This window comes from Lissotriton helveticus, chromosome 7 (genome assembly GCF_964261635.1).
Source record: "Lissotriton helveticus chromosome 7, aLisHel1.1, whole genome shotgun sequence".
NCBI classification, from domain to species: domain Eukaryota; kingdom Metazoa; phylum Chordata; class Amphibia; order Caudata; family Salamandridae; genus Lissotriton; species Lissotriton helveticus.
In genome coordinates, this window is record NC_136068.1 from 1,678,866,082 (window position 1) to 1,678,881,672 (window position 15,591).

At 42.8% G+C, this 15,591-nt stretch overlaps 1 protein-coding gene across 3 annotated transcripts in view; it reads left to right on the forward strand.

Annotated features, from left to right (window-relative positions):
• The window catches only part of LOC144767615 (putative methyltransferase DDB_G0268948), a 460,480-nt gene that overhangs the window by 326,590 nt on the left and 118,299 nt on the right, over positions 1 to 15,591 (forward strand). For all 3 annotated transcript variants that reach the window (XM_078651018.1, XM_078651019.1, XM_078651017.1), the window contains one exon: positions 14,227 to 14,330. In XM_078651018.1, coding sequence (XP_078507144.1) covers positions 14,227 to 14,330 — 104 coding nt within the window. The remainder of the gene's footprint in view (positions 1 to 14,226; positions 14,331 to 15,591) is intronic.

Here is a 15,591-nt window from a genome sequence, read left to right on the forward strand (position 1 = left end):
ATGTGTTCCCTCAGGTTGAGAATCTTGTCCAGTAAGAAATGTTTTAGGATGGAACTTTGAGAACTTTTTGTTAGACCTGGCACCATTGGCATGCGTCTCCCTTTCATTTTTTGCCTTTGCCTCCTGTGTTTTGCTGTGTGCTGGACTCCATTTTTGCTGGTCAAGATGCTTTGGACACTTTGCCCCTGCTATTTAGTGCCAAAGTGCAAGTGCTCCTTTCTGTAAATTGTTGTTAGGGATTAGTGTTTCCATACTTGGCTATTTGGTTTACTTGTCTGACCCTAGCATAGTACACTTTGACATGTAAATCAAATGCTGCTAGTGTGCTTGCAGCACTGATTGTTCAACCGACAGAAGCAGCCTGAAAAATGTAACTCTGGCCTGCCATTGCAGAGCCTGTGTGCAGTCTAGTCATGTCAATTTGGCAAGTGCACCCACTTGCCAGTCGTTAAACCTTCACTTTTCTACATATTGGTCACCTCTAAGGTAGGCCCAAGATACCCCTGTGGGAAAGGTGCATTGTATGTGAAAGGCAGGACATGCCCTTGTGTGGCACGTCCTGCTATTGAATTACTGCCAATTGCGTTTTTCACTATTGCAAGGCTGCCTGTTCCTATAGAACAGAATGGGGAGTTTGTTTATAGCATCTTATAAACAAAACTACCCCTGTGAATGAGGTAGAAAAATAAAGTTTTGTATGCCTGAACTCAGAATGTTAAAATGCATCTTTTAGTGAAGGTGATTTTTACATTCTGTGTTTAAAAATACCAATTTTAGGAAGTAGGTATTTTCTTGTTTAACCATCCTTTGTGCCTCTGCTAGGTTTGTGTATTGCATCTGTAGCTTTTGGATGACAGGGCTGGAGAGGGGCAGTGGCTCCAGAAGTCTGATGTGTCAGGATTGGGCTGAATAGACCTGGTCTGCATTTAGAGTAGGGGGAGGAGATTTCTTTTTATCTGCATGGGCCTGATCTGCCTTCAACAATGCTGTCTCCAGCTCCTATATTAAACTAAACAAGTGCCAATACTGTTCTTTCGTATATAACTGAATTCAAACAATCATATTGATCAAAACAACATGTGCTGTAGACCTTTTATGTCATGAATAAATCTGTAACTTTTTAATTGATTTTTTGTCAAAAAACGGAATTTATCAATTTGCAAGACATTAACATAATTCACATTCTGATGGCAACACAAGAAGAACATACAAACATTTACATCTCTCTATTTACACCACTCGATTTCTCATTCAATCTCTACACACATTCATACACACATTCACTGTATTTGCATCTCTCTTTATCTATTTACAATTCAGTCTTTTTAGTTTACAATACATGCCATAGAAACCTTAGTCCTCTGTTATGCTTTTTTTGAACACTATTAGAAAAACATTATCGGTTTTTCTTATGGCTAAACAAAAAATTGGTCTTCGCATTTCGAACTCTTATGATTGTCGAGTTCTCCTCAGGACCCAAATAGCTTTAGTAAACAAGCCTTCTGGTAAAAAAACGACGTTGGGAAGTCAACCAAGTATTCCCACGTCTCACAGACACTCAGCGTCTTCGCCTTCAGACTTATTTCTGTCTGAGCTGTCCTTTAAACATCCATTGTTATGTCTAGAATGAGCGATAACTCGAATTGGGAAACCTGTCGGCTTTAGGTTATCCCCTGGCTGTCGTGTTCTGTGCGTTCCGGTTGCAAACCTTCAAGATTCTACATATTAGTCACCTATGAGGTAGGCTCAAAATACCCCTGTGGGAAAGGTGCATTGTATGTGAAAGGCAGGACATGCTCTTGTGTGGCATGTCCTGATATTGAATTACTGCCAATTGCGTTTTTTACTATTGCAAGGCTGCCTGGTCCTATAGGACTGAATAGGGGATTTGTTTATAGCATCTTATAAACATAACTACCCCTGTGAACAAGGTAGAACAATTAAGTTTAGTATGCCTGAACTCAGAATATTAAAATGCATCTTTTAGTGAAGGTGATTTTTACATTCTGTGTTTAAAAATACCACTTTTAGGAAGTAGGTATTTTCTTGTATTACCATCCTTTGTGCCTCTGCTAGGTTTGTGTATTGCATGTGTAGCTTTTGGATGACAGGGGCTGGAGAGGGGCAGTGGGTCCAGAAGTCTGATGAGTCAGGATTGGGCTGAATAGACCTGGGCTGCATTTAGAGTAGGGGTAGGAGATTTCCTTTCATCTGCATGGGCCTGATCTGCCTTCAACAATGCTGTCTCCACCTCCTGCCAGGAAGCTCCACCAGTGAAGACAGAACTGGTTTTGGCTTGGCAGTCATTAAAATACCAGCTGCCTACGAAGGGTTGAGTATAATGGTTACTCTCTGTGCAAAATGCTACAATAATGTCGCTGTAAAAATGACTTCTTTGGGTGTATTTTTCCTTTTCTACTGTTCTCAGGTTCTATGCTCATACACCATAAATGATGTACTGTCATAATGATTGTAGGAAAAAAAATGCACACTATGTGCATGTAATTAAGTGTTTGCATGTGCAAATGGGTATGTGACTGATTGGGTTTTTGAATGATTGTGAGAGTGTATGTGTGGGTGTGTCAGTACATGTGTGACTGACTCCATAGATGTGTGAGTTCATGTATGAGTACCTGCATGTGTGTGTTTGTATAAGAAATGGGGTCTAGAATTGACAGTGGTTTGTACCTTGTCCGAGTAGGGACCCTCATTCTAGTCATGGTAAGGGAGCAATGCAGCTAAGGCAACCCTTGCTTAATGTGTAAAGCATGTGTATATACACCTACAGTAATTCAGCAAACACATTACAAAAGAAGTCCACACCAGAGTAGAAAAATAGCCATTATTTGTTTGAATAACACAAGATCAAAACAACACACATTCATCATACACAAGTAAAGATATCACTTTAAAAGGTTAAATAAGTTTAGTCTTTAGAAATCAATAGATGCATTCTTATTACCATAAAGTACATCAGATGCATCAGACATCAAAGACAAGAACAGGCGCAGGGGGATGAGGTGCTCAAAAACAAAGTGATGCATCAGTTCCTTACTCCAGATCGGAGGAGATGCATTGCTTCCTTACTGCTAGTCAGGGGAGATCTTGCGTCGGTTACTTACTGGAAGGGAAGATGATTCGCTGAATCCCAAACATGCAGCCTCAATTCCTTACTGCGTCTGGCATCAATAACGAGTCGGAGTTGAAGGACAATGGGTCAAAAGTCCAGATGTGCTGCATCAATTCAGCAATGGTGAAGCAGGTGCTGCATCGATTTGACAGCCGGAAAACAGACACTGCGTCAATTCTCCAATGTTGAAGCTGGTGCTGGGTCAGTGGTAATGCATGGATTTTCTAAACAGATTACACTTCCAAGGCCGCAGGAACTGGATTTGGCACCACTTGGAAGTCATGGCTCTCAGCGGAAAATCTCAGGCACTGGTAGGTGAAGTCTTTGATGGCCCTGAATTTTCATACCAGGAGCTTCTTGGAAGCAGGATGCATAAAGAAATCTGCAGTCTGTTCACTGCCAGGAAAGAAGCAGCAAGCAGCAGGCCAACAAAGCTACAGATAGAGTGGCAGTCCATTCTATAGCATCCAGCTCTTCTTCCTGGTAGAATGCCATCAGTCTAGAGGTGTTCTGATTTTAGGGTGCCTGAGTTTCAACACCTATATTCTTATCTGCCTAAAGGAAAGACTTTGTAGTGCACAAGACCCTGCCTCTCCCAGACCTAACTCCAGACACACTAGCAGGGGGTGGAGTCAGCTTTGTGTGAGGACAGGCTCAACCCTCAATGACAACTCCTTCCACCACTCGAGCTCAAGAACACCCATTAGCCTATGCAAGGCATCTCTCAATTCCCTTTGTGTGCCTGTCTAGACTGAATGAACAAGAGGCTAAATATCAGGAAACTCAGACATCTATTCTGCAGCAGAGGCACAGAATGGTAAAGCAAGAAAATCACCACTTTCTAAAAGTGTCATTTTTAAACACGCAATTTAAAAAACAACCACTAAAAGATATATTTTTTAGATTGCAATTCCAGACCTCAACATCTGAATCCATATCAGCTCCTACTTGCACATTACACTTGTGCGATATTTCAGGGCAGTCCCCATATTACCCTACGGGAGAGATAGTCCTTGCAGTAGTGAAAAATGAAGTTTGCAGTGTTTCACTATTAGGAAATGTAAAATAGCGCATGACATGTCCTACCTTTTAAATACAATGCACTCTGCCCATAGGGCTAACTTGGACCTACCTTATGGGTGCCTTACATGTACTAAAAGGGAATAATTGGTGTCTGCCAAGATTCTGCAGTGGCAGACCTGAGGCATGTTTGCAGGTCTAATCATATGGGTGACACAATCAATCCTGTAGGCCCATTAGTAGCATTTGATTTACTGACCATGGCCACCCTGGTGCACTTTACCATGTACTTACTAGTAAATCAAATATGCCAATCACAGAAGACCAATCACCAATACAGTTAAGCCAGGGAACACTTGCACTTTAGCACTGGTCAGCAGTAGTAAAGTTCCCAGAGTCTTAAAACCAAACAAAAATGAAAAGCAGCACACAGTAAGAAAGAGGAGGTCAGAAGCAAAAAGACAGTGTGAATCAAACTAAAAGATGGCAGGTCTTACCAATAGGTAAAATTAGGAAGATACATTTTTTTATAAGTTAACAAATACATTTTATGAACACATTAAAATACAATATAAACCAAAACAACAAAATAAACATAACAAGAATTATTTAACTATTTACAAGTCCAGAAACACACCCAAACTTGCTCTTCTGATTAACAGCACTAGGACCCTACCCATTTACTTGCAGTGCTGCTGTCTATTTACTTTACCTCTCCAAATGTGTTACATTTGATGGTTTGTCATCAAGGGACCAATGAGTACAGTGCATGTTTCAAAATTTATGGAACACCAACTGGTTTTCTAATGCTCAGCTGTGCAAAACATCCATAGGATGACAAACATGATTTTTTGAGAGAAACAGACTCTACCATTAAAGGCATTAAATTCAAGACGCCAAGAGAACGTAAAGATAGAGTTTTGTATTTGTCAAGTCTGTCCAGTGAAACATATGTGGCAAGCAATTATTCGAACAGAGACTGGGGGAAAGTATACTTATGGGACAAATTCCATATGAAAGCATATTAAAGCCACCGACAAAGGTACATACAATGCAAAATCTTCGTAAATATGGTCCTTAATGTTATTTATCCAGAACTTATCAGAAACACTAGAGAACAAAACATTTCAAACTCATTATTCATTCAGTGGGTGGAGACTGAGGGGGGAAAATATATTTATTTATTTTATTTTATTTATAAAGTTTTATATAGCGCGGAATAGATCCAATGAGGGTATCAGAGCTCTTTACATAAGTTACACCAAAAGAAAAGTTGAGCTCTAGTCACATATAAATGAGTATATAAGATGAGATTGTGTATGTAGTAAGTTCTCGTTGAAGGTCAGGATTGTGTTAGTCATTCTCCTTTAGAGATCATCATGTATCTTGGAAAATGAGCAGCTTCTGGTTGGTGTCAACCTGCTCAGGGCTGGGATCAGGGGAGAGTTTTATTCATTAGAAGTAGTTTGACTTCTTTTTTGAAGGAGGTGGTGGAGGGGTTCATTCTGATTGCTTGGGGCAGGGAGTTCGAAATCCTTAGTGCTAGGCCAGAGAAGATGCGTGTGTAGGTTTTCTTTTTCCTAAATGTTTGTGATTTCAATAGCAGGGTGTTGGTGCTTCTCAGAATTCTGCTTTTGCCTGATAATTCAAGTTTATTGGCTAGATACTTTGGTGCATTGAGTTGCAGGACTTTGTGTGTCAGGCATGCAATTTTTAGCTGTGGTCTTGCCTCATAAGAGATCCAATTCAGTTCCTTTAGATCCTGGGTGATGTGGCAATTCTTTCTGGAGCCAGTGACGAGTCTTGCAGCCCTGTTAAGTGAGGCTCTTAAAGGATCCAAACTGAATCTCGGCAAGCCGCATAAGGTTGTATTCCCATAGTCTATTCTGGGTTGAACCAGAGATTGAACTGCTGTTTTTAGGTTGTTGTCGTTAAGGAAGGGTTTTAGTTTTCTGAGAATGCTCATATGATATTTGGCTCATCTGGTGAATGTGCAGATGTGTTCCCTCAGGTTGAGAATCTTGTCCAGTAAGAAATGTTTTAGGATGGAACTTTGAGAACTTTTTGTTAGACCTGGCACCATTGGCATGCGTCTCCCTTTCATTTTTTGCCTTTGCCTCCTGTGTTTTGCTGTGTGCTGGACTCCATTTTTGCTGGTCAAGATGCTTTGGACACTTTGCCCCTGCTATTTAGTGCCAAAGTGAAAGTGTTCCTTTCTGTAAATTGTTGTTAGGGATTAGTGTTTCCATACTTGGCTATTTGGTTTACTTGTCTGACCCTAGCATAGTACCATTTGACATGTAAATCAAATGCTGCTAGTGTGCTTGCAGCACTGATTGTTCAACCGACAGAAGCAGCCTGAAAAATGTAACTCTGGCCTGCCATTGCAGAGCCTGTGTGCAGTCTAGTCATGTCAATTTGGCAAGTGCACCCACTTGCCAGTCGTTAAACCTTCACTTTTCTACATATTGATCACCTCTAAGGTAGGCCCAAGATACCCCTGTGGGAAAGGTGCATTGTATGTGAAAGGGAGGACATGCCCTTGTGTGGCACGTCCTGCTATTGAATTACTGCCAATTGCGTTTTTCACTATTGCAAGGCTGCCTGTTCCTATAGGACAGAAGGGGGAGTTTGTTTATAGCATCTTATAAACAAAACTACCCCTGTGAATGAGGTAGAAAAATAAAGTTTTGTATGCCTGAACTCAGAATGTTAAAATGCATCTTTTAGTGAAGGTGATTTTTACATTCTGTGTTTAAAAATACCAATTTTAGGAAGTAGGTATTTTCTTGTTTAACCATCCTTTGTGCCTCTGCTAGGTTTGTGTATTGCATCTGTAGCTTTTGGATGACAGGGCTGGAGAGGGGCAGTGGCTCCAGAAGTCTGATGAGTCAGGATTGGGCTGAATAGACCTGGTCGGCATTTAGAGTAGGGGGAGGAGATTTCCTTTCATCTGCATGGGCCTGATCTGCCTTCAACAATGCTGTCTCCAGCTCCTATATTAAACTAAACAAGTGCCAATACTGTTCTTTCGTATATAACTGAATTCAAACAATCATATTGATCAAAACAACATGTGCTGTAGACCTTTTATGTCATGAATAAATCTGTAACTTTTTAATTGATTTTTTGTCAAAAAACGGAATTTATCAATTTGCAAGACATTAACATAATTCACATTATGATGGCAACACAAGAAGAACATACAAACATTTACATCTCTCTATTCACACCACTCGATTTCTCATTCAATCTCTACACACATTCATACACACATTCACTGTATTTGCATCTCTCTTTATCTATTTACAATTCAGTCTTTTTAGTTTACAATACATGCCATAGAAACCTTAGTCATCTCTTATGCTTTTTTTTAACACTATTAGAAAAACATTATCGGTTTTTCTTATGGCTAAACAAAAAATTGGTCTTCGCATTTCGAACTCTTATGATTGTCGAGTTCTCCTCAGGACCCAAATACTTTAGTAAACAAGCCTTCTGGTAAAAAAAACGACGTTGGGAAGTCAACCAAGTATTCCCACGTCTCACAGACACTCAGCGTCTTCACCTTCAGACTTATTTCTGTCTGAGCTGTCTTTTAAACATCCATTGTTATGTCTAGAATGAGCGATAACTCGAATTGGGGAAACCTGTCGGCTTTAGGTTATCCCCTGGCTGTCGTGTTCTGCGCGTTCCGGTTGCAAACCTTCAAGATTCTACATATTAGTCACCTATGAGGTAGGCTCAAGATACCCCTGTGGGAAAGGTGCATTGTATGTGAAAGGCAGGACATGCTCTTGTGTGGCATGTCCTGATATTGAATTACTGCCAATTGCGTTTTTTACTATTGCAAGGCTGCCTGGTCATATAGGACAGAATGGGGGATTTGTTTATAGCATCGTATAAACATAACTACCCCTGTGAACAAGGTAGAAAAATAAAGTTTAGTATGCCTGAACTCAGAATATTAAAATGCATCTTTTAGTGAAGGTGATTTTTACATTCCGTGTTTAAAAATACCACTTTTAGGAAGTAGGTATTTTCTTGTATTACCATCCTTTGTGCTAGGTTTGTGTATTGTATGTGTAGCTTTTGGATGACAGGGGCTGGAGAGGGGCAGTGGGTCCAGAAGTCTGATGAGTCAGGATTGGGCTGAATAGACCTGGGCTGCATTTAGAGTAGGGGGAGGAGATTTCCTTTCATCTGCATGGGCCTGATCTGCCTTCAACAATGCTGTCTCCACCTCCTGCCAGGAAGCTCCACCAGTGAAGACAGAACTGGTTTTGGCTTGGTACAGACATTCCCTGCCTTCAGAGAGCAAAGGATTTTTGTATAAAAAGAGGGGCCCACACACCAGACTTTTAGAACACTTCTGGGAAATCATGGGGAGCCTTCGCCAAGGAGAAGAGCCGGAAAAGCTGAGGGGGAATGCTGCCCCTTTGCTGTTTGCTGTCTGGGGTTGGCCTGCAGTGGCTGCTTGCTGCCAAGGAAAAGAGAAAAGGGACTTTACTGTTTACTTTGTCACCTGCTTGAAGGAAAGATCTCAGGGGCACAAATACTCCATCCCTTCTGTCTCTCTGCATCTGCAACTGCTGTTTCAGCTGCTAAAGAGGGATCTGCTGTACTCTCCCCTGAGGCGGAAAGCCGGGGGTTCTTCTCTATCCCTTATTTAGAAAGCGCGCTGACATAGCCTGCTATTTTTAAGACTTGTGAATATTTTAACCTGTAACATTTTTAATTTACTGTGTCACAACTGTTTACTCGCGTGCAAGATTTACTTTGCACCGAGGCATGCTTCACTTACCCCCTCATCCCGGCGTGGCCGATTGCGGGCTCACGAAGCGGGCGCCATCTTGGAGGGAGGAAGGGTTGGCGGTCCAGTGGCAGGACGCCTCCCGCCCTCCAGGTTACTTAAGGAGCTGTGCCAAAGGGCTCGCTGTATCTGCTGTACTCTCCCCTGAGGCGGAAAGCCGGGGGTTCTTCTCTATCCCTTATTTAGAAAGCGCGCTGACATAGCCTGCTATTTTTAAGACTTGTGAATATTTTAACCTGTAACATTTTTAATTTACTGTGTCACAACTGTTTACTCGCGTGCAAGATTTACTTTGCACCGAGGCGTGCTTCACTTACCCCCTCATCCCGGCGTGGCCGATTGCGGGCTCACGACGCGGGCGCCATCTTGGAGGGAGGAAGGGTTGGCGGTCCAGTGGCAGGACGCCTCCCGCCCTTCAGGTTACTTAAGGAGCTGTGCCAAAGGGCTCGCTGTATCTGCTGTACTCTCCCCTGAGGCGGAAAGCCGGGGGTTCTTCTCTATCCCTTATTTAGAAAGCGCGCTGACATAGCCTGCTATTCTTAAGACTTGTGAATATTTTAACCTGTAACATTTTTAATTTACTGTGTCACAACTGTTTACTCGCGTGCAAGATTTACTTTGCACCGAGGCGTGCTTCACTTACCCCCTCATCCCAGCGTGGCCGAATGCGGGCTCACGACGCGGGCGCCATCTTGGAGGGAGGAAGGGTTGGCGGTCCAGTGGCAGGACGCCTCCCACCCTCCTCGGCAGGATATAAAATGAAGGGATCATCCCGTCCGCGCAGCGGGCGGGCGCAGCGGGCGCGCCGGCGGCGCGCCAAAGGCGCGCCAAAGGCAAGCCCGTCTGCGCCCGTCCGCGCCGGACACGGGCCAAGGGCCACCCCCCCTGGTTCTGCCTTGCCTGCCCGCCTCGCTCCCTACACTCACGCTATGCTAACTGACCTGCGCCCACAGCCACACGAAGGATGTGTTAAACACAGTATGGATTCTTTAATGTCCACTTCTATACTAAACTGTAAACGCTGCCAGGCATCCATCCCCCTTCTAAACAAGTCGGTGGGAAGTGACATTCAGAAGGAGACAATAAAGACTCCCATTATTGCCCTTATTAATGTCCGCTCCCTGGCCAAACATAGGCAAGAAATTGCAGATCTAATTGTTGATAGGAATATTGATGTGATGTTCCTAACAGAGACCTGGATGGACACAACGTCGGACCCAGATCTTGTTATAGCTGTCCCAAAAGGATTTAAAGCATATAGACAGGATAGATTAGGCAAAAGAGGAGGAGGAATTGCTATAATAGCTCGGGAGACTTTTAAAATACGTACCACGATCATTCCCACCATGACATGTGAGTCATTTCAGTATGATATTCAGCTGTCCCCATCGTATAACTTCAAAGGTGTATTACTATACAGACGACCTGAGACGCGGTCGGGATTTCTCACAGAAATCTCCTCCATCCTAGAATCCCTAGCAATTGAGAAAGCTGTAACATTGTTAGGAGATTACAATTTCCACCTGGATAGTCTCGAAGATAAAGATACCACTGCCCTCATGTCAGAGATGGAGGTTTGTGGCCTATTTCAGTTGGTGACAGGACCTACCCATAAAGGAGGGCACACCTTAGATGGTATTTTCACCAATCTACGAAACCTAGCAATAACTGACATCCTCCCCATGACCTGGACAGATCATTACCTAATATTAGGCACGATAAAAATTAGCGATGCACTTTCCGTTAAACCACCCCCTCTAAAGCGGGATTCTTTCAAAGCGTGGAAAGATATTTGTATTCCTGACCTTAGAGTATTCCTGGATAATTCCAAACCTGTTTTCTCTATTGACCCAGAGACAGCTGCATCGCAGTATCAAGACTGGCTGGTCCACGCTACTAATGAATTAGTACCAATTAAACAAAGGTCCAAAAACAGAAGTGCTCCTTCGGCACCCTGGTATACGGAGGAACTTAAAAGACATAAACAGCTTTGTAGAAATAGGGAGAGGCACTGGAGGAAAAATTATGATGAGGAAAGTAAAGATAAGTACAAGAAGCTGTTAACCCAGTACAAACTATTGATCCTGGAAACTAAAAAGAAATATTATAAGGAGCAAATTGAGAAATGTAGTAATTCCAACAAAAAGCTCTTCGATATAACCAAACAACTGGCAGGAGCAACTCCTGATCTACACCCTCCAGCCTCACAAAAGTTTTGTGACTCAATAGCCTCCTATTTCTTTACTAAAGTAAATGACATCTTTTCTTCATTCACGTCATCTGATCATCCAAAAAGTAACGATTCAAGGAGGCCAAATACTGATAAAACATTCTCGCAATTTGCGGAAATTTCGGATAGTCAAACCCAGGAAATTATCAAATCCATTAAATCCGGCTCAGCACTGGACCCCTGCCTGTTGGAAACCATACGCCCATTAATGGATATCTTGATCCCGGCGATAACTCACATCTGTAATCAAATGTTTTGTACTGGAACTTTTCCCATCCCTCTAAAGAAAACTTTATTGAAGCCACTCCTGAAAAAAGAGGGCCTAGATAAAGTAGAGCTAAAAAACTATAGGCCCATAGCTAACCTTCCATTCCTAGCCAAAGTGGCAGAAAAGGCCATGAATACTCAACTTGCGGAGTTCATCGAGCAAAACCAGCTGCTCGATGAAACGCAATTCGGATTCCGTAAGTTTCATGGTACAGAAACAGCCCTCATTAAGGCAGCGGATGACATCCGTTTGATTCGAGACCAGGGGGGGTCAGCACTACTGGTGCTTTTAGACCTATCGGCCGCCTTCGACACGGTCGATCATAAGATCTTGGTCGATCGTGTCGAGGGGATGGGCGTAAGTGGCCTGGCCAAGAAACTGCTGGCATCGTTCCTGGCGGATAGATCTCAGGCAGTCGCCTTGGGACAATTCAAGTCAACGGAGTTGTCCCTGCCATGTGGGGTACCCCAAGGTTCATCCCTGAGTCCGACACTTTTCAATATCTATGTGTCGGACCTCGCAAAAACCATCAAAGCGCATGGGATGAACCTTACCTCATATGCTGACGACACCCAGTTGATCTTGACGGTCAGGGATGATGGGGAAGCAGTGGCAGAAAGTTTTAAGGCAGGATTGCTGGCTATCGGTCGATGGATGGCCGGAAGCCGCTTAAAGCTGAACTCTGAAAAAACAGAAGTGGTAATGTTTGGTCACCTTAGCCCTAGCTGGTCTCCGGCATGGTGGCCACCATCTTTTGGAGCCTTGCCTAAACCAACTACGAAGGTGAGAAACCTAGGTGTCACCTTCGACGATAACTTGAACTTTATGGCTCATGCCAACCAGACGACCTCGGCAGCTTTTTACAAACTACGCTTGGTAAGAAAGATCCTGCCATTTCTCCCTGAATCTGTGGGTAGAACCCTGATAAGTGCCCTTGTTTTGTCGGCACTAGATTATTGTAATGGCTTGTTTGCCAACGCTCAAATCAGAGTCATAAAAAAAATGCAATTAGTACAGAACGCTGCGGCCAGGTTACTCTCAGGTGTCCCTAGATTTAAGCCAATAACTAACACCCTGAGAGATCTTCACTGGCTGCCTGTAAAGAACCGAATAAAGTTTAAAACCTTGTGCATTGTATATAAAGCATTACACCAACAAGCCCCACAATTTCTGAGAGATCATCTTATCCCATATCAGCCTTCTCGGCCACTTCGGTCCGCAAAGATGAACGATCTGGTAGTGCCACGCACTAGATTGGTTAACTGGGGAGACAGACGCTTCTTGGTGGCTGCCCCGAAATTGTGGAACACACTTCCGCAAACCATTAGATCTAGCCCAAATTTGCTGGTATTCAGGAAGCAGCTGAAAACATGGCTGTTTAATCTCTAGAGTCCAGAAGCCAAAGTTAGGAGAGCCTGCAGTTTACAGCGCCGAGACGCCTTCGGGCATTTGTTCGCGCTATACTAAATGTTAGAAAATAAATAAATAAATAAAATAAAATTGCAATACAGACGCTGGCGAGTGATGCCGTAACCTACACCAAAGCTGTGGACACTGCTCGTGAAGAGCATGACGCACCGCTGGAACTTGCACCGTAGGCCTGATGCCTGCTGACGCTGTGCTGCACCGACTCAAAGCTGTCATCGAGGCCACTGCCTGCAGCGGAGCCGAGGACACCACTTGTCCACGACTCACCTCCCGACTCCCAACACAGCCCCAACTTCATCGACCACGGTGCTTTATCAACGTAGATCCAATCCTCGACGTGGGTGACTCCTGAATCCATGGACATCACACTGTCTTAATGAACCAATGCTTTAACGCAATCTGTGATGGCACCATCTGACACAGTAAGGAACTGACATCTCACCTCCCCTGTGCTGCAGTAAGGAACAGAGATATCACCTTCCCTGGGGGTGTAAGGAACCGAAGCCGTAGGCACCAACGAAGCATCACCTCCCAGACGGCGTGCACCATCTTTGCTTTCATCAATTTCAAGGTACTGTTCTTTGTGGGTCTGTTTGACTCTGGGCCTGATGCCGCGCACCTCGCAATCCGCGCCGTTCTTTGGGATTTTCATCTGTGAGGACGTCAGAATGACTCCTGGAAGAGTAATTTCTTGCTCGAAGCTTAATTTGCATGAATAACCTATTTTTAAGGGTATCTTTGATACTGTAATGTGGATTTTTAGTCATTTGGTGTTGTTTCGGTTTAGATAAAGAATACTTATTTTTCTAAACTGGTGTGGTGTCCATTTGTAGGGTTTTCATAATCTTACTGTACGTGTTCACGAATGCTTTACACACTGCCTCTGAGATAAACCTGTCTGCTCGTGCCAAGCTACCAAGGGGGTGAGATGGGGTTATTTTAGGAGTGTATCCCCCTTACCCTGACTAGAAGTAAGGGTCCCTATTTGGACAAGAGTACCTACCTCTACCAACTTGAGACCCCCATTTCTAACTGGTTTCATGCCAGAAAGTTATTTTAAAGCTTTTCATGACCCTAGAACAGTTAGCTGAGAATTAGATCACTGCACTGAGGGTACATATAGTAGCTATACCACATGAGAAGCTGTGAGTACAGGGGAAGTACTGGCAAGGTAGTTGCACGGGGTTGCTATCACCGGGAGACTATGGAATCCTGTAATATGGAATGAGTAACATTTAACATCTGTAATTAGGCTCCAACATTTCAGCTTTTTATGCCATTTTAAAAACAGAAAATAGGCAGGTCCATGCATTCACTTACTGCTTGTATTTTTGCAGGCTTATAACTTTCTCTTAAGGGAACATGGAGATAAAAGAGTTGAACTAATGAGATCGGAATACAAAGAGATATTTGATGCTGTGGCTTTTGCTGATAAAACAAGGTAAGGCAAAAATGTTGTCAAGCCATGTTCTAAATTTACATATACCCCATGAAATAGGAACTACTCCAGCCTGAAATGTAGTAGTGTTCTTTATCTTGGAGACACAAGTTTTTCATGGTTATTGTTTGCACTGATCAAAATAATTAGGGAGTTTCAGTTTGGAAAAAGCAATATACAATGAGTTTTACGTTGTGTTTTGTACAAAGTATTGCTTTATTTTCATTTGCCTGACAAAGCAAATTTGTAGACAAATTAAAACATGCATAAGATGAATGAACAGAATTGTGAGTTTTATATATGTATGTGATCCAGCACAGAGGCATATATGTATATGAAATGGGGAAAAATGTATACTATACAGACAGATGTATGAGGTATATGCATTGTTTTGGAGGAAGCAAGGAGATGAATTATATGAGATATATCAATCCATCAGTGGGTTATCAGGAATTGGAGGTCTGTATTGTATGTAGAAATGATGTGGATAGGGTCTAAATAAGGAACAGTTTTATTAAGCATGTATTGGTTTCTTGTGAGATACAAGTCCTCAACACCATGGGACCCATTAGGATGGCGGGCAGACTTAGTCTGCCCGCCATCCTATCGTGAAATGGGACCGCCCGCCATAAGGGTGGGGGTCCCATGGGGGCCATTAGGATGCGCCCGCCACAGTGGCGGGCGCATCCTGCATTCCAGTCATTGTGGTGGGCGGTGCAGTCAGCAACGCCCGCCACAATGCCAGGAACAACAACAAAATGTAGGTGTCCCTAGAGGAACCATTTCAGATTAATTACAATTTGTATTCAATGTCACATTTGTTATCATTAATTAAGTATATCAGGGAAATACATGTACATACACTTAAATGTATCAAATTGATATGTATTTTATTCAACTGCACTTATTTTTCCAAACAATTGATGCCTGGCAAGGGACACACTGCTGTAATTCTCTAACCAGTTCACAGTAGTGTAAAAACACCTTTTGCTGAGCTTATGGACAAACAAAATACCACATAATATGAAAATTAAACATGACATTTCATCACATTATACAGTCTAATTGATAGACATATAAACAAAACTATGTTAGGTGTTGACATTTTGGTCCCCCGTTGGTCTAATAGATCCTCAGGACCATCATCAGGACGATGTTTTTGCACATATAAATCTATTATGAAAATAATATGTACTTGTCATCCCTGTACAAATGGGGTATCCTCTGCTCATCACAAAAAACAACAACTTTGGTGAAAGAACAC